The sequence below is a fragment of the Ranitomeya imitator genome, chromosome 5 (genome assembly GCF_032444005.1).
Source record: "Ranitomeya imitator isolate aRanImi1 chromosome 5, aRanImi1.pri, whole genome shotgun sequence".
In the NCBI taxonomy this organism is placed as follows: domain Eukaryota; kingdom Metazoa; phylum Chordata; class Amphibia; order Anura; family Dendrobatidae; genus Ranitomeya; species Ranitomeya imitator.
In genome coordinates this window covers 248,381,119-248,399,948 of record NC_091286.1, presented here as the reverse complement: position 1 = coordinate 248,399,948, position 18,830 = coordinate 248,381,119, and the positions used below count along the sequence as shown (strand labels likewise).

Below are 18,830 nucleotides of genomic sequence, written 5' to 3'. Positions count from 1 at the left end.
TGGAGGAGTGGGCCAAGATAACTCCAGAGACCTGTGCCGGCCTGATCAGGTCTTATAAAAGACGATTATTAGCTGCAATTGCAAACAAAGGTTATTCCACAAAATATTAAACCTAGGGGTTGAATAATAATTGACCCACACTTTTATGTTTAAAATTTATAAAAATTTAACTAAGCAACAAAACTTTTTGGTTTGTAAGATTTATGCATCTGTTAATAAATCCTGCTCTTGTTTGAAGTTTGAAGGCTCTAACTTATTTGCATCTTATTAAACCTGCTAAATCTGCAGGGGGTTGAATACTACTTGTAGGCATTGTACATTATACAAAGGCACAAAATTGCAAGATATATGTCAGACAGATGTACACAGTATAAACATCTCAAATGTAGTATACACAAATACAAGAGTAAAGCGCTACCCGCAACTATGAGAGGCCATTCTACGCATACAGTGAAAAATAATGCAGAACACACTGCGGGGCTGGGATTCACAAGGTGGATGGCCGCACAGGCGCAGTCTGCGAGACTGCACCTGAGGTCAGATGGGCAGCGCTCACTGCGCCAGCCCCAGGCAGAACAAAACAGCACAGGCGCCGGATTTGACTTGAAAACAGTGCGGAGGGGGCGGCGCCGAAGAAGCCTTGAGTGACGGCAGTGTGGCGTGTGCAGCAGGGGGGTTATGGCCTGCCTCCGGGACAAAAGACAGATATTTTTGCGAAATTATAAAACACTTTATTTCTGCTTTGACTGCACCAATAACTAAAAGAGCCACCTTGTCAGAATGCAGCATTACTGCTGCACAAGGTGGCTCTTTTAGTTTCTAACGGCTGGAGGGGGTGACAGTCACTTTTAATGGAGTGGCGGACTGGGTGACGGTTAGAAGTGGGGTACCACAGGGGTCAGTATTGGGCCCTCTTTTTAACATTTATTAATGACCTTGTAGGGGGCATTCAGAGCAGAATTTGAATATTTGCATATGACACTAAACTCTGCAGGGTAATCAATACAGAGAAGGACAATTTTATATTACAGGATGATTTATGTAAACTAGAAGCTTGGGCTGATAAATGGCAAATGAGCTTTTATGGGGGATAAATGTAAGGTCATATACTTGGGTAGAAGTAATAAGATGTATAATTATGTGCTTAATTCTAAAACTCTGGGCAAAACCGTCAATGAAAAAGACCAGGGAGTATGGGTGGATGACAAACTCATATTCAGTGGCCAGTGTCAGACAGCTGCTACAAAGGCAAATAAAATAATGGGATGCATTAAAAGAGGCATAGATGCACATGAGAACAATTTTACCTCTATACAAGTCACTAGTTCGACCACACTTAGAATACTGTGTACAGTTCTGGTCTTCGGTGTATAAGAAAGACATAGCTGAACTGGAGCGGGTGCAGAGAAAAGCGACCAAGGTTATTAGAGGACTGGGGAGTCTGCAATACCAAGATAGGTTATTACACTTGGGGCTATTTAGTTTGGAAAAACAAAGGCTAAGGGGTGATCTTATTTTAATGTATAAATACATGAGGGGACAGTACAAAGACCTTTCTGATGATCTTTTTAATCAAAGTCCTGAGACAGGGACAAGGGGGCATCCTCTACGTCTGGAAGAAAGAAGGTTTAGGCATAATAACAGACGCGGGTTCTTTACTGTAAGAGCAGTGAGACTATGGAACTCTCTGCCGTATGACGTTGTAATGAGTGATTCATTACTTAAATTTAAGAGGGGACTGGATGCCTTTCTTGAAAAGTATAATGTTACAGGTTATATATACTAGATTCCTTAATAAGGTGTTGATCCAGGGAACTAGTTTGATTGCCGTATGTGGAGTCACGAAGGAATTTTTTTCCATTATGTGGAGCTTACTATTTGACACATGGGTTTTTTTTGCCTTCCTCTGGATCAACATGTTAGGGCATTTTAGGTTAGGCTATGGGTTGAACTAGATGGACTTAAAGTCTTCCTTCAAACTTAATAACTATGTTACTATGGCATAAGTGATGTCAGAAATGTATGCCAGCCAGACTGGTGTATATCTCTGGTGGAGGTGCACATCATTTGTAAGATGGGCCAAATTCATTAAAGGGACTCTGTCACCTGAATTTGGCGGGACTGGTTTTGGGTCATATGGGCAGAGTTTTTGGGTGTTTGATTCACCCTTTCCTTACCCGCTGACTGCATGCTGGCTGCAATATTGGATTGAAGTTGATTCTCTGTCCTCCATAGTACATGCCTGCACAAGGCAATCTTGCCTTGCGCAGGCGTGTACTATGGAGGACAGAGAATGACCTTCAATCCAATATTGCAGCCAGCATGCAGCCAGCGGGTAAGGAAAGGGTGAATCAAACACCCAAAAACTCCGCCCATATGACCCAAAACCAGTCCCGCCAAATTCAGATGACAGGTTCCCTTTAAGTGGCCAGCACCTTTCAATGAATTAGGAGCATCTTGCTCCGGCAGTCCCTTCATTAATACAGGCAAATGCCAGTCTTAATGAATCGATCCCTCAGGTTTGCATTCGACGCCCCCGCAAAACGGGACTCAGGCATACGCACAGTGGGGGCTATTGAACATAACGGTGTCGACAGATTCAACATGCGCTCTGACATGCATAATTTTCAGGTGTATACTCCAACTCGAGGTGGACACTGAAACGTAGTAAACTGCGTCTGAGTGTCCGCCTAAAGTAGTAATTTACGCCAGAAAATAATGCACATCAGAGCACACGTTGAATCTGTCGACACCATTATGGTTAATAGCCCCGACGGTGCATACGACCGAGTCCCGTTTTGCCGGGGTGGGAGGGTCGGATACAAGCCCCGATGGGACCACCGAATGGAAGCAGAAACACAAATATGAAAATGAGCATAAGGCCAGTTTCACACGTCTATAAAACAAAGATCATTCTTGTATCCCAATAACTGATCCATGTGTCTGGTCTCCTGACCTGAGCCAACTTCCCCATTTACAATCTATTTACAAGACTATTAGCTTAGTTAGGTTAGGAGATCTGGTGGCCGCAGCAGGATATTGCAATCGGAGCATGGAAGTGTGAAACCAGCTTATTAATATAGGGCCAAATGTAAACTTTGGATTAGATTAGAATATCTTTAAGCAATCAAGCCTTAAACATGTTATAAAAGCCCCAAAAAGCTTTCAACATATTTCCTGTCCAGACAATAAGGCGAGAAGACGCTTTTTTTAGAATCCTAGTTCATAAAAGCAAAATGGTTTGAAAAGGCAAATTGGTCGTTAAATTGTAAGTAAGGATATTTGGTCACTTCCCCCTTTTCATATTCACAGCCAAGTTGATCTATAAAAGGAGTACACGTGGCTTGGGTGGAAGACATTAGACATAGGAAGTGCTGGAAAATATTCCACTATTAATTTGTTATCACTATATGCATGAGGCATCACACAACTCCAAACAGGATGAAAGGGATAATGTACCCTAAAAACAATAGCTGATGCAGCTGATCATCCAGAATGCTCCATAGTCTTAAGACAGACAATTGAAAAGAAAAACGTGTTTTACTACTACACTATTGTGTTCTGCTATATAAGCTTGCGTCAAACTAAAATGTAAAATTCTAATATTCCCCAAAGGACTACTGTTCCCTTTATGAAGAAGACAAAGCCTTTTTTTGTTGTTTCTATCGAGTTGAAAAGGGTCAGTCCTCAACCTCTATAAAAAACACAATTATATTTTATATAGGTTTCTCATGTTATGCTAAATTCATGCATAAATTTAAATACATATGACATAAAACGTAGGTTTACACAACTGTATATAATAACCTGCCCATGGAGAAGTACCATAAATACCATATTTTCTGGTGTATAAGACGACTGGGTGTATAAGACGACCCCCAACTTTTCCATATAAAATATGGAGTTTGGGATATACTCGCCGTATAAGACGGGGGTCATCTTATACGCCCAGTCATCTTACACGGCGTGTGCGGTGCGGTGCGGATGGTTCCCAGGGTCTGGAGGAGAGGAGACTCTTCTTCAGGCCCTGGGATCCATATTCATGCGGTCACGCGACGTCATCGAAGGTCCTTCGCTCAATGCATCCTTAGGAACGGATGCCGCTGCTTGCACCGCTGAGAGCCGCGGGCCGTCGGAGGGTAAGTACGTATATCCCATATTTTTTTTTTTATTCTTTTTTATTACATGAATATGGATCCCAGGGCCTGAAGGATTGTCTCCTCTCCTCCAGATCCTGGGAACCAAACAGGACCGCTCCCTGCACACGCCGTACCCGGCATTTAAGACGACCCCCGACTTTTGAGATGATTTTCAGGGGTTAAAAAAGTCATCTTATACGCCGAAAAATACAGTAGATGTATGATATGCAACTTACCTTAAGAGTATATTCCAAAATGACTTAGTACTGAGACCTCTTCCTGATCTTATGCTTCTGGGGATGTTAGGGCTGGAAAATAACCTACTGGTGGATGTGGTGCCAATAAGACAACATGCACTAGACTCACGTATTTCTGATGAGACTCGTTAGTTCAAGTATACGAACAGAAAAAAAAAATTGGATTTCATACAGCTCAACCCAACAGCATCCGATTTCTATTGATACTTTGCCATTACTAACATAGGAAGCAGCTTTTCGTCTTGTAAAATTTATTCCATGCTTGTGTATAAATACGGATGCAAGCGTATTGCCTTCAGATTACAATACATAAGAAAAGTCAGCAATTTTTTTCTGGAAGAAAACAGAACAACTTTTTATACTCTAGTGTGAACTTAGCCTAGGACTCAAATCATCATCTCACTCAGAGCATCCCTTGCAGCTCCTGCCTAAAATACTGAAAAATAAACTCAGCATAAAAGCCTGAATTTATCATTGTCTTTTCTCCTTTTTTTCTGTAGTAAGAATGAATCTAATAACTTTTTTTATTTGCTTCTTAGGTTTTTAATTAGCGCATTTTTTTGTTTGTTTGTTTCATTAGGTTCTTTTTGTTCAGCATCATGGGCATGATTTTGGTGATTCATTTTCAACTTTTCAAAATGTTGCAAAAGTTTTACACAAGTTTGCTCCATTATGCTATACTTCAACATCTGGATTATTTATATTTTTTTTTTTTACTCAAAGAATAATGTGTGACGGCTTAAGAATGATGCAACTTGTTTCTAAATTGGCGCAAAACCGGTAGGCAAAAATAAAACTCAATTTTTTAGCAAAGTTCATCAGCTTGTGCGCATCATTATTGAAGAAATGAAAAACTTCAATAAATAACACAAGAAAAAAAAAAGGAATACCACTTATAAGAGGGTAAATGACGACGAATCGGGATCAAACACTAATGGAGACTATGTACCTTTTCAGGGGACTTGTGTAAGAAAACAGTGTCCCTTTTGTGGTATATCTGACCACCCATAAAAAAAAAATGCTTGTTTTCTACATTTTGAAAAAAAAAAAAAAAAATAGAAGCTTTATGCATACAAGTCACACCGCACACACTCTTTCGTAACTTCCAAGCGTGGATTTCCAGCTTCTTAAGACTGTCATGTGACTGTATGAACATAATGACAAGAAACAAGAATTGCAAAAGAGTGATATGGATATACTGTACAGCAGAGGATTTGATTTTAGGAACGTTTTTGCTTTTCTCAAGTCCAAAGGCTTGGTTTCCTTTCCATGATTATTACTTGACTGTTACCAGTGTGCATTACAACACTGTGTACTCAGAGTGCTGCACATCTGACATCTATATTATAACTGCAGTAAGCCTACTGGGGTGCAAAGTACAGACAGCCAACTTACACATAGGAGTTATGTAACCACAAGCCCACACCTCCCACATGAAACCTTTGTCCTTGGAGTGAATGCATTAAAGAATAATCAGATAGGCCGCTCATCACTGATGCACACTGCTGTGATCTTCCAGAAAGGCATACTGTAAACAGACATCCAATTACACTCACTATACTTAATCACTCAGACATTTGAGGAATGTCCTTTTCTTAATGTAGATTCATTAAAAAAAAAAAAAAAAAAAAAAAGAGACCGCTATGCTATTTATGCATGCAAGTCTACTTTTTGGATTGGATCCATCAGCTCTCTGGATCAGAGATGGATATACCATCTGTGGGACCTGCACAGTTAGGGTTAGCTCACATCTGCTTATAACATATAGACGCCTATCCATTACTAACCTCTGAGCTTGATATTAGCGGACATTAAAAAGCTGACATCAACCCCCAAACCATTACCCCGCTTGCCAATGCACCAGGGCAAGTGGGAAGAGCCGAGGGCAAGACCCAGATTTGGAGCATCTAATGGATGCGCTATTTCTGGGGCAGCTGAGGGCTGGTGTTGTCTGTCTGGGAGGGGGCCAATATACATGGCCCCTTCTCATACTATTAATATCAGCTTGCAGCTGTCTGCTTAGCGCTGGTTAATAAAAATAGGAGGGAATTACACATTTTTGGGGGGTCCCCACTTTTAAATAACCAGTTAAGGCCAAGTAGACAGCAGTGAGCGAATATTAAAAGGAAATTTAATCACCCCCTAGGATGTACATAACCCATTATTATTGGCACACAGGTTATAGAATGGTTAAAATAGTCATAGCTGTATTCCTATATCTGCGGTCTTGTTGTGGGGAAATCCATTTTTTTTTCATTTATGGTAATGAATACTTCCAGGCTCCAAGGCGTGCGCTGTCTGGAAGAGAGCTCTGTCCCCACTCTTCATGTCGGCGTCACAGTGCCCCGTGACATGTAATGGTGGCCTCGGAATCCCGCCCCTGCAATAGCGTGATTATACTTGACGTTTCTGGGCTTCTATGATCATTGGCTTCTTCTTTCTTCTGAAAAGGCAAGTCACTACTACTACTTTCACTCCTGTGACCTCCAGATGCTCTCCCTATTTACAGTGACTTGCTGGCTCCTGAGCAAAAGAAAGAAGAAGCAAATGCCCATAAGTCAGAAAAGTCAAGTGTATTTGCACTATTGCAGGGCACAGGGGCAGGTTTTCGTGGCCACCACTGCACAACACAGGGCACTGTGATGCTGACGAGAAGGGGCTGGTACAGTAATGAAGACAGGAAGTATTCTTGCAGACACCGCATGCCTCAGAGCCTGGAAGAACTCATTTTAAAAGAAAAAAAATAAAAATAGTATTTCTCCACAACAAGACCACAGATACGGGCATACAGGTCTGACTATTTTAACCATTCTATAACTTGTATGCCCATATTAATAGGTTAAATATTTTCAAGGGGGCGACACATTCCTATTAATAGCCTGTGAAGCTTCATGTTTATTGCCCTCTTCCAAGACTATAAGGGCCAGCCCCCAGGTGTATACTTTCTCTCAACTGGTATACAAAAAAATAGGTGAATTACAAGCCATGTTTTTCTTTTATTTATTAGCTAAATACAAGTAGAGAAAACTACACATGCAAAACACTCACTGACATTTCTTTCTATCATTTCATAAGCCATACAGATGAATAGCTAAGCAGTACACCGCAAGAAGACCCCCCCCCACAGGCTGCCCCGGAGCACGAGCATATCATTAACTGAAAATATAGAGTTTTTAATCATCATAAGGGCACCAACCTGACACTGTAGATTACTCAGTTCAATGCTGCTAACAGGTTCCCTTTAATTGTAAAGTGCTGGATATATGTTAGCGCTATATAAAGAAAATGATTATTGTAAAGGGAGTTCAACCATTGCTGAGCAGCGTTTACAATGCAATTAGAGTGTGTTCTATTATGTTAACCCTATGTAATATACCCAAACAACAAGGCTCTCACTGTCCAATCAGTCTCATCTTTGTATTATGTAGTCAGCCATTTATTTAAAAAAAAAAAAAATCTTTCAAGGATAGAACACACACCATTTATAGTCTATTAGATCATTCTCATGTCCGTTTCTTTGAAAATGAGGATCAGAAAAAAAAAAAAAAAAAAAAAAAAAAAAGACTGTCTTGATCAGAGTCCTCAATCAAACTCGCCAATACAAGTCTATGGGTTTATTTATTGTTAAACGCATCAGCAATATTTTCCCGTTTTGTTCATACTTGGCTCCCAGCGATGACATACTGTACTAGTCCAGTGGCCCTGTGCTAACATGGCATGTCATTGTTGGAGAGATGGTGCACAAAGACCACTGGAGAACCAGAAAAGCACATTGCTTTGTAGGCACCGGAAGTTTATTTTATACTGATCTAGACTTGAAAGATTTTGCAGAATCTGCAGTATAATTTACTTACATTTTTTCTTCTTCCCAGTTGAATTCAATGCAAAAAAATCTGCAACAAATGTGTGTTTTCGACAGCAGAAATTGACTTGTTGGAAAAAAAAATAAAAATCTTATCCATATGGCTGATATAATCCACAACTGACTTTTTCTACTTGTATTTGATCAGAAAACAAGCAGCATTTTTAGTACACGTTCATGCACTCTAAGGGTATGTGCACACGTTGCGGATTTTGATGAGGATCTGCAGCAGTTTTCCATGAGTTTACAGTACCATATAAACCTATGAAAAACAAAATCCACAGTGCACATGCTGCGGAAAATAACGTGAGGAAACACTGCGTTGTTCATTGCGCAGCATGTCAATTCTTTGTGCGGATTCAGCAGCGGTTTACACCTGCTGCATAATAGGAATCCGCACAAAAACCCAGGGAGATATCGCCGTAAATCCGCAGGGCGGATTTACCAAAATCAGTGTGGGAAAAATCCGCACACCTTTCCGCAACGTGTGCGCATACCTTAAGGGTTCATTCACACATAGCAGATTTTATGCAGATTTTCCAATCCATATCTGCAGCGCTTCCAAACCAAAATCTGCACATGAAATGTAGGTTTTGACATGAATTGAAAAAAGTTCATCTGCCAATGAAAACTCAGCTCAAAAATATGAGCCCCAAGGCTAGGTTTCCTCAATGAGCTTTTCATGTAGCAGATTTTCTGCACCCATTAAGTAAAATAGGTTACTTGCATTTTATCGAAAATACACGGCGTAACAAAAAAAAAAAAAATAACCAAAAACTAATTGTGGGAATGTAGCCTTAGGGTAAGTTCCCACTAGGTGTTTTATTCAGTGTTTTTTTTTTCTGCAACAAAAATCTGATCTCTTGGCAGGGAAGAAGCTGCAGAAAAAAAAAGCTGATTTTTCTTGCTAAGGTTTTTGCATGCTAGATTTGTCTCTTATGCATGCCGTGTTGAATAAAAAGTCCTATTCCATAGAATCAGGCTTTCCCATTAAAAGAAATGCAGCAAAACCAGATAACTGCTTTTTATATGTGTTGTCACCACCCATTCATTTCAACGGGTGAAAAACGCTGAAAGAAGTGACATGCTCGGTTGTGCAAAAAAAAACAAAAAAAAACATGCAGAGCACAAAATACTGAGGACAAAAGAACAAGCTGTGTGCATGAGATTTCTGAAATCTCAGACTTTGCTGGTTCTGTAAAACACAACTGGAAATTTTAAAAATGCTGCAAAAATGCCCAGTGTGAACTTAGCCTAATGGTGCACAAAATTAACTATTGCTTAGTAAATACACCCTGCTATAAAACCTAAAGCCTCATTTATACGTTTATTTTTAATTTATTTTTTTGCATACGAGAAGAATGAACATTTTTAAAACAGTCTGCTGGATCCATGTGTCCATTTTTGCCAAAAATGGGGCTTCCATTTCCCCCCCCCCCCCACATTTAAGTATTTAAAAAAAAAAAAAAACATTTTCCAAGCTTCTTATTAACGAATAAAAAGGGGGCAGCACTCGTGGTACACAGCCGGCATCCATGTGCTATCTGCATTTTTGAAAGTTTGATCCACGAATCAGATCAAAAGGCGAATATTCCCATGGAGTATTATACGCAGGTGTAAAATATGTGACACTCAGATGTGTGAATACGTTCTTGCAATTATTTATCTATTTTCTTTAATTTTTAAACACAAACGTTATTTAATGTAACACTTTTTGATACAAAATAAGCACCGCCATTAATGACAAGCGTTATATAAGCACAGTAGCTGACACAATATGGATACACGTAGATACCTCAGCCTCCCTCAGACTGACATTTGTCCTAGGAGCACCTCTGCCCTCAGCTCCCTGCCAGGAGTGCAGCCATCACAGCAGCAGCTCTTACCTTCTGGGGGACACCTGGGCATTGCCACCTGAGGCAGCATAGATACCTCAGCCTCCCACACACTGACATTTGTCCTAGGAACACCTCTGCCCTCAGCTCCCTGCCAGGAGTGCAGCCATCACAGCAGCAGCTCTTACCTTCTGGGGGACACCTGGGCATTGCCACCTGAGGCAGCATAGATACCTCAGCCTCCCACACACTGACATTTGTCCTAGGAGCACCTCTGCCCTCAGCTCCCTGACAGGAGTGCAGCCATCACAGCAGCAGCTCTTACCTTCTGGGGGACACCTGGGCATTGCCACCTGAGGCAGCAGCCTTCTTACTGGCAGCATAGATACCTCAGCCTCCCTCAGACTGACATTTGTCCTAGGAGCACCTCTGCCCTCAGCTCCCTGACAGGAATGCAGCCATCACAGCAGCAGCTCTTACCTTCTGGGGGACACCTGGGCATTGCCACCTGAGGCAGCAGCCTTCTTACTGGCAGCATAGATACCTCAGCCTCCCACACACTGACATTTGTCCTAGGAACACCTCTGCCCTCAGCTCCCTGCCAGGAGTGCAGCCATCACAGCAGCAGCTCTTACCTTCTGGGGGACACCTGGGCATTGCCACCTGAGGCAGCATAGATACCTCAGCCCCCCACACACTGACATTTGTCCTAGGAACACCTCTGCCCTCAGCTCCCTGCCAGGAGTGCAGCCATCACAGCAGCAGCTCTTACCTTCTGGGGGACACCTGGGCATTGCCACCTGAGGCAGCATAGATACCTCAGCCCCCCACACACTGACATTTGTCCTAGGAACACCTCTGCCCTCAGCTCCCTGACAGGAGTGCAGCCATCACAGCAGCAGCTCTTACCTTCTGGGGGACACCTGGGCATTGCCACCTGAGGCAGCAGCCTTCTTACTGGCAGCATGGTAAGCTGTCAGGACCACCCTCTGGTTGCTGCTAGGCCTCCAGCTCATGGTGTGTCCAGCATAATTCCTCCAGCTTCTTCAATAGATAATGCTTGTTCCTGTCTTGCCTCCTGGCAACTCTCTACTCATGCAACTCCTCCTCCCTCCCATCATGGTAGGTAATGAGACCAGGGAGGAGCCCTGCCATTCTGCTTCCTCATGCACAACAATGACTCAGTCCAGATCCCTGTTACCATTCCTCATGCCACTGCCAGGCTTTGTCTTTCTATCCTCTCCCAGCTGAGGAGACACAATGCAGAATCAATATGGCCTTTGTGCTCCCATGATGGGTTATTTATGTGCTCCTTCAACGTGGGTTTGTGGAGACTGGAGCTGAATTAAAGTGAGCGGTGGCATATCACACAGAAACATCTGCTGCTTCACCTTTCTGAGCAGCTGTAATTGCTCTATCCACCTTATTACCAGATTTTACTACAAGTCAGCAAGAAGTTTAGGTCAGAAGTTAGCATGCGCCATCTAGTGGCCGAACTGGAGAACATCCCTTTGAGCCAAGGCTCAGCAACCTACAGCTGTTTCCATGTTAGGCGTTTTTAATTCTTATTATTTTGTTATAAGAACAGATAAGTCCAGGAACTGTTCTTACTCTCCTGCTCAGTAACTTGTCATCTATTCTTTAGCTGGTGATTTTTTTCTCAGCATTAGAGATGAGCGGAACCACTCTGGTCCAGCATAGAGGTCAGTGGTACCTGGCGGCTAGACGAGGAGCCCATGAATTCCTTACCTTCCAGGGTCCCCAGCGCAGAATTTGTCATAGTTGGTGCAACGCTATCTGAGATCATATAAAGCTGTGCCGGGGACACCGGACGGTAAAGTAAGAGATTCACAGTCTCCCCGTCTAGTCGCCAGGTACCACTGTCTGGGACGCTGCATATCAACGTGCTCATCTCTACTCAGCATGCATTGCACAATAAGTCCAAGTTCACTTGTTGCATTTTTTTCTATACTTTTTTTTTTTTTTGCACATTTTCCGCTACGTTTCACAGTACCAGCAAAGCCAATGAGAATTCCGAAATCTCATGCACGCAGCTTGTTTTTTTTTGTTCCTGACTGTCTCGTCACTAGAGCTTGTTTTTTTGCAAAATGCAGCATGTCACTTCTATCAGCATTTTTGACATATTGAAAGCGATAGGTAAGACAAAAACAATTCAAAAACTAGTCAAAAAAATGCAGGTAACAGGTTTTGCTGCATTTTTGGTGCCAAAACCTGATGAAGTTTTAGCAGATTTTTTTTTTTGCACTAACCTTTATCAGCATGCGCAAGAGACAAATGTGCCCTGACAAAAACACAGTAAAAAAAACGCTCCAAAGCTAAGGAGAACCTGGTTTTGGTGAGCAGCTTAAACTTGGCATAGAAAACCGCAGCAAAAGCACAACATCTGAACATAGCCTTACATGCCTGCCCCTCTGTTACTCCTGGATGCCATATGACACACAGCAGCACAGAACAAAATCATTTATAAAGTGATTAGCAGATTATTCAGCACATTATTTCAATTAAATGAGGCCAACTTGTGTTCACCCCCTATTTTTTTAAAAAAAGAAACCACGCAGCCTATGCTAAGGAAAATAGAAACAATCCTAATTCCCTTGCAATCTTTTGTGATGCTCTTCTAATGATGTGCAGGTCCCCGCTCTGAGGCCGCCGTCACACTAGCAGTATTTGGTCAGTATTTTACCTCAGTATTTGTAGCCAAAACCAGGAGTGGGTGATAATACAGAAGTGGTGCATATGTTTCTATTATACTTTTCCTCTAATTGTTCCACTCCTGGTTTTGGCTTACAAATACTGAGGTAAAATACTGACCAAATACTGCTAGTGTGACGGCAGCCTTAGTCTCTGTGCATTCCCTCCTGGTCAGGTCAGGCATGTGACCACTACAGCCAGTCACTGGGTACAATGGTGACCAACATGTCACTGCTGCAGCTAGTGGTTGGTTGCAGTGGTCACTACAGTTAGACTATGTTCACACAAGTGTAGTTTCAGCCTGAGGGCTGTCCGTGTAAAAGCTGAGAGCAGTAGCGCCAATGTTATTAAGTAGAACTGTTTAGATAACTTTTTTTTTTTTCCGTGGACCGAATGTCCGGGTTAGCGCTCATTTGCACATCAGTTTTCATGTACGAGTGCTATCCTGGCACTCATACCTATGCCAGTCAAACCAATTGGTCCATGCAAAATCACGGAGTCATGTCCAATATTGTTCGATAGGTCAGTGAAAAAACTGGACAACATTCAGATACCATCCAAGTGCTGTCCATTTTTCACTGACTGATAGAAAAAAGGTGAAGAAACTTTTTTTTTTAAATGCTATTTAACACCCACTTTTTTTATTTTCACAAGGGTAGCAAGAAAAAATGGACCCCTAAGTATGTTGTGCAATTTCTCCTGAGTATGCCAATACTCAGAATGTGGTGTAAAACTACTGTCTGGGAGCACGGAAGGGCATGAAAGGAAAAGAGCGCCATATTATAGTGCTGGTTTCGCTGCATTGGTTTGAGGGTGCCATCTCACATTGGCAGAACCCCTGAGGTGCCAGAACAGCAGAAACCCCTGTAAGTGACCCCATTTTGCAAAATACACCTCTCAGTGAGTTTATATCAAGGGGTGCAGTGATCATATTGACACACAAGTGTGTCACAGAATTTGATAAATTTGGGCAGTGAAGAAAAAATAGTTACATTTTTACCACACAAAAAATGTTATAGCCCAGATTTTACAATTTCACAGTGTGAAATGGGTAAAAATGGTGCCAAAATGTGTTACACATTTTCTGCCGAACTTGGCAATACTGCTTAGCCACACAGCAAGACTCTGGAGGGACGGAGCGCTATTTGACTCTTGGAGAACAAATTATTATAGAATAGTTTCCAGACTCTATGTAAAGAGCCCGTAACTGCCAGAAAAGCAGAATCCCCCTCAAGTGACCCCAGTTGGAAATTACACCCCTTTAGGAATTTATCTACAAGTGTAGTGATGATTTTGAACTCCATAGGTGTTTTCCAGGAACAGGCAGCAGTGGATATTGCTGAGTGAAAATTGCAAACTGCCATTGTAGTGATCAGTACGCTGTAGTGACCAGTACGCTGCAGTCACCAGTACATGTGGAGGATATATGTAGTTTAGGTATACTGTGGGGCTCAGAAGGGAGGGGGGCATTTGAATTTGGGAGGGCAGAATTTCTTTTAGGGGGTGAGGAGCCATAACGCTTTTCCAGAGCCTTTGTACTAGCAGTAACATGGAAGCCCCCTATATTTCCGTTTACAGATGATGAACGTGAGTGAGGGCTTGCTTCTTTTGTGGATTGAGTTGAAGCTTTTATTGGGAACATTTTGCATAACGTTTGGTATCACATTTATCCGGCGCTCTATGCTGAGCCCTTACTTTGGGGCTTCTATCAAAATCTCTGAGGGTCATGAAAGCTAACACCCCCGATCCATTCACTAAAATGAGGCAGCAGAGTTATGCTGGACTCCGTCTGGCCTCTGTTCATTGGTGTCCTTCTTTTCAGAGGTGCACAAAACTGGCTGACTGCGCTTTTATGTATGACTAAAAAGACGGACACTGCCGGATCACAAAAATATTAACATGTAAGAAAAAATTCCTAAATAAAGAGAAACAATATTGTTCCAATAAATACATTTCTTTATATATATTTGTTTGCTTTAAAAACGCATGCGTTTTTATTAAAAAAAAAACAGAAAACACACTGATATGCCACCCCCCACCATAAAGGTGATAAAGAGATCCTAACCTTAACCCTAAAGGGATCCTAACCCTAACCCTAAAGGGATCCTAACCCTATCCCCAACCCTATCCCTAACCCTACCCCTAACCCTAACCCTACCCATAACCCTAACCCTAAAGGGATCCTAACCCTACCCCTAACCCTAAACCTAACCCTAAAGGGATCCTAACCCTAACCCTAACCCTAAAGGGATCCTAACCCTTACCCTAACCCTAACCCTAATCCCTTTAGGGTTAGGGTTAGGATCCCTTTAGGCTTAGGGTTAGGGGTAGGGTTAGGGTTAGGGTTAGGATCCCTTTAGGGTTAGGGTTATGATCCCTACCCCTAACCCTACCCCTAACCCTAACTATTTCTGTTTATAGTGGGTTTTTTACTTTATTTTGATGATTGGCAGCTGTCACACATTTCTCAGCATGCATTTAAAAAACGCAAACGCATGAAAAAACGCATGTAAATGCGTCAAAACGCTGCGTTTTTTTCACCACATGCAAAAATGCATGCGTAAAAAAAACGCAGCGTTTGCACGCATTTACATGCGTTTTTTCACCGTGCGTTTTTTTTTTAAATGCATGCGTTATGAAAAATATTAACATGTAAGAAAAAATTCCTAAATAAAGAAAAAAAATATTGTTCCAATAAATACATTTCTTTATATATATATATAAGTACGCATATTTAGTATCGCCGTGTCCATAACAACGCGACCTAAAAACTGTCCCACTAGATAACCCCTTCAGTGAACACCATAAGAATAAAAACAAAACGAGGCAAAAACAATGCTTTATCATCATACCGCCGAATAAAAGTGGAATAACAAGCGATCAAAAAGACGGATATAAATAAACATTGTACCGCTGAAAATGTCATCTTGTCCCGCAAAAACAAGCCGCCATACAGCATCATCAGCAAAGAAATAAAAAAGTTATAGCCCTCAGAATAAAGCGATGCAAAAATATTTTTTTCTATAAAATAGTTTTTATTGTATAAAAGCGCCAAAACATTAACAAATGATATAAATGAGGAATCGCTGTAATCGTACTGACCCGAAGAATAAAACTGCTTTATTAATTTTACCAAACTCAGAACGGTATAAACGCCCCCCAAAAGAAGTTCATGAATAGCTGGTTTTTGTTCATTGTGCCTAACAAAAATTGGAATGAAAAGCGATAAAAAAAGTCATGTGCCCGAAAATGATACCAATAAAAACGTCAACTTGTCCCACAAAAAACAAGAGCTCACATGACTCTGTGGGCCAAAATATGGAAAAATTATAGCTCTCAAAATGTGGTGATGCAAAAAATTTTTTTTGCAATAAGAAGCGTCTTTAAGTGTGTGACAGCTGCCAAACATAAAAACCCGCTATAAATAGTAAATAAAAAAAACCTTTATCATCACCTTAGTTTGGGAAAAATAATAAAATAATAATAATGCATTTATTTCCATTTTCCCATTAGGGTTACGGTTGGGGCTAAAGTTAGCATTGGGGCTAAAGTTAGGGTTAGGGCTAAAGTTAGGGTTGGGGCTAAAGTGGGGGTTGAGGTATGGATTATGTTTACGATTGGGTTAGGTGTGTGTCAGGGTTAGGGGTGTGGTTAGGTGTTGTGAATTCTGTTGTCGAGCTCCCTCCTGTGGTCGTGAATGGTACTTCGGTGAGTTCTGTCCGTGGGCTCCCTCTTGTGGCTGTGAGTGGAGCTGCTGCTTCTGAGGTTCCTTACACAGGTGACGTGGTTTATCCTTTGGTTGGCTGCTCTATTTAACTCCACTTTGATCGTTACTCCATGCCAGCTGTCAATGTTTCTGCATTGGTTCAGTTCGCTCTTGGATCTTTCTGGTGACCTGTCTACTCCAGCAGAAGCTAAGTTCCTGATAGTATCTAATTCGTTCATTGTTTTCTTGTCCAGCTGGATATCATGATTTTGTCTTGCTAGCTGGAAGCTCTGGGATGCAGAGTGGCATCTCCGCACCGTTAGTCGGTGCAGAGGTCTTTTTGCACACTCTGCGTGGTCTTTTGTAGTTTTTTGTGCTGATCGCAAAGCTACTTTTCCTATCCTCTGTCTATTTAGTAAGTCTGGCCTCCCTTTGCTGAAACCTGTTTCATTTCTGCGTTTGTGACTTTCATCTTTACTCACAGTCAATATATGTGGGGGGCTTCCTTTTCCTTTGGAGAATTTCTCTGAGGCAAGTGTTATGAACTGGTGGTCAGGACAATAATGGACCTGGTGGTTGAGAGCACACGGAATGACCTGATAGTCACTAATAATATAGGACGAGCTCTGAGACGTGGGAACTCTGCTGACCGCAATCCCTAATCCTATCACACACACTAGAAATAGCCGTGGAGCGCTCCTGACGCTCCCTATGTGCCTCGTCACAGCCTAAGGAACTAGCTAACCCTAAAGATAGAAAAATAAAGTCTACCTTGCCTCAGAGAAATTCCCCAAAGGAACAGGCAGCCCCCACATATAATGACTGTGAGTAAAGATGAAAATTACAAACACAGAGATGAAATAGATTTAGCAAAGTGAGGCCCGACTTACTGAACAGACAGAGGATAGGAAAGGCAGCTTTGCGGTCAGCACAAAAAACTACAAAAAGACCACGCAGAGGGCGCAAAAAGACCCTCCGCACCGACTCACGGTGCGGAGACGCTCCCTCTGCGTCCCAGAGCTTCCAGCAAGCAAGACAACAATCAAAATAGCAAGCTGGACAGAAAAATAGCAAACCAGAGAAAAACAAGCAGGAACTTAGCTTCTGCTGGGAAGACAGGTCACAAGAACGATCCAGGAGTGAACTAGACCAATACTGGAACATTGACAGGTGGCATGGGGCAAAGATCTAAGTGGAGTTAAATAGAGCAGCCAGCTAACGAATTAACCTCGTCACCTGTGGAAGGAAACTCAGAAGCAGCAGCTCCACTCACAGCCACCAGAGGAAGCCCATGGACAGAACCAGCCGAAGTACCATTCATGACCACAGGAGGGAGCTTGACAACAGAATTCACAACAGTACCCCCCCTTGAGGAGGGGTCACCGAACCCTCACCAGAGCCCCCAGGCCGACCAGGACGAGCCAAATGAAAGGCACGAACCAGATCGGCAGCATGAACATTGGAGGCAAAGACCCAAGAATTATCTTCCTGACCATAACCCTTCCACTTGACCAGGTACTGGAGTTTCCGTCTCGAAATACGAGAATCCAAAATCTTCTCCACCACATACTCCAACTCCCCCTCAACCAACACCGGGGCAGGAGCATCAACGGATGGAACCACAAGCGCCACGTATCTCCGCAACAATGACCTATGGAATACATTATGGATGGCAAAAGAAGCTGGAAGGGTCAAACGAAACGACACAGGATTGAGAACCTCAGAAATCTTGTACGGACCAATGAAACGAGGCTTAAACTTAGGAGAGGAAACCTTCATAGGAACATAACGAGACGACAACCAAACCAAATCCCCAACACGAAGTCGGGGACCCACACAGCGCCGGCGGTTAGCGAAACGTTGAGCCTTCTCCTGGGACAATGTCAAATTGTCCACCACATGAGTCCAAATCTGCTGAAACCTATCCACCACAGTATCTACACCAGAACAGTCCGAAGACTCAACCTGCCCTGAAGAGAAACGAGGATGGAAACCAGAATTGCAGAAAAACGGCGAAACCAAAGTAGCCGAGCTGGCCCGATTATTAAGGGCGAACTCAGCCAAAGGCAAAAAGGACACCCAATCATCCTGATCAGCAGAAACAAAGCATCTCAGATATGTTTCCAAAGTCTGATTAGTTCGTTCGGTTTGGCCATTTGTCTGAGGATGGAAAGTCAAGGAAAAAGACAAATCAATGCCCATTCTAGCACAAAAGGCTCGCCAAAACCTCGAAACAAACTGGGAATCTCTGTCCGAAACGATGTTCTCTGGAATACCATGTAAACGAACCACATGCTGGAAAAACAATGGCACCAAATC

At 42.3% G+C, this 18,830-nt stretch overlaps 1 protein-coding gene across 3 annotated transcripts in view; it reads right to left on the bottom strand.

Annotated features, from left to right (window-relative positions):
* Window positions 1–18,830, bottom strand: part of ARHGAP18 (Rho GTPase activating protein 18) — a 259,642-nt gene that overhangs the window by 161,501 nt on the left and 79,311 nt on the right. The window contains exon 1 of one of the 3 annotated variants that reach the window (XM_069726050.1): window positions 11,003–11,489. The exons of 1 other annotated variant lie outside the window; for it this stretch is intronic. In XM_069726050.1, coding sequence (XP_069582151.1) covers window positions 11,003–11,109 — 107 coding nt within the window. In that variant the 5' untranslated portion in view covers window positions 11,110–11,489. Of the gene's footprint in view, window positions 1–10,144; window positions 10,199–11,002; window positions 11,490–18,830 lie in introns of those variants that run through there. One more of the 3 variants, XM_069726052.1, reaches the window with a different exon arrangement.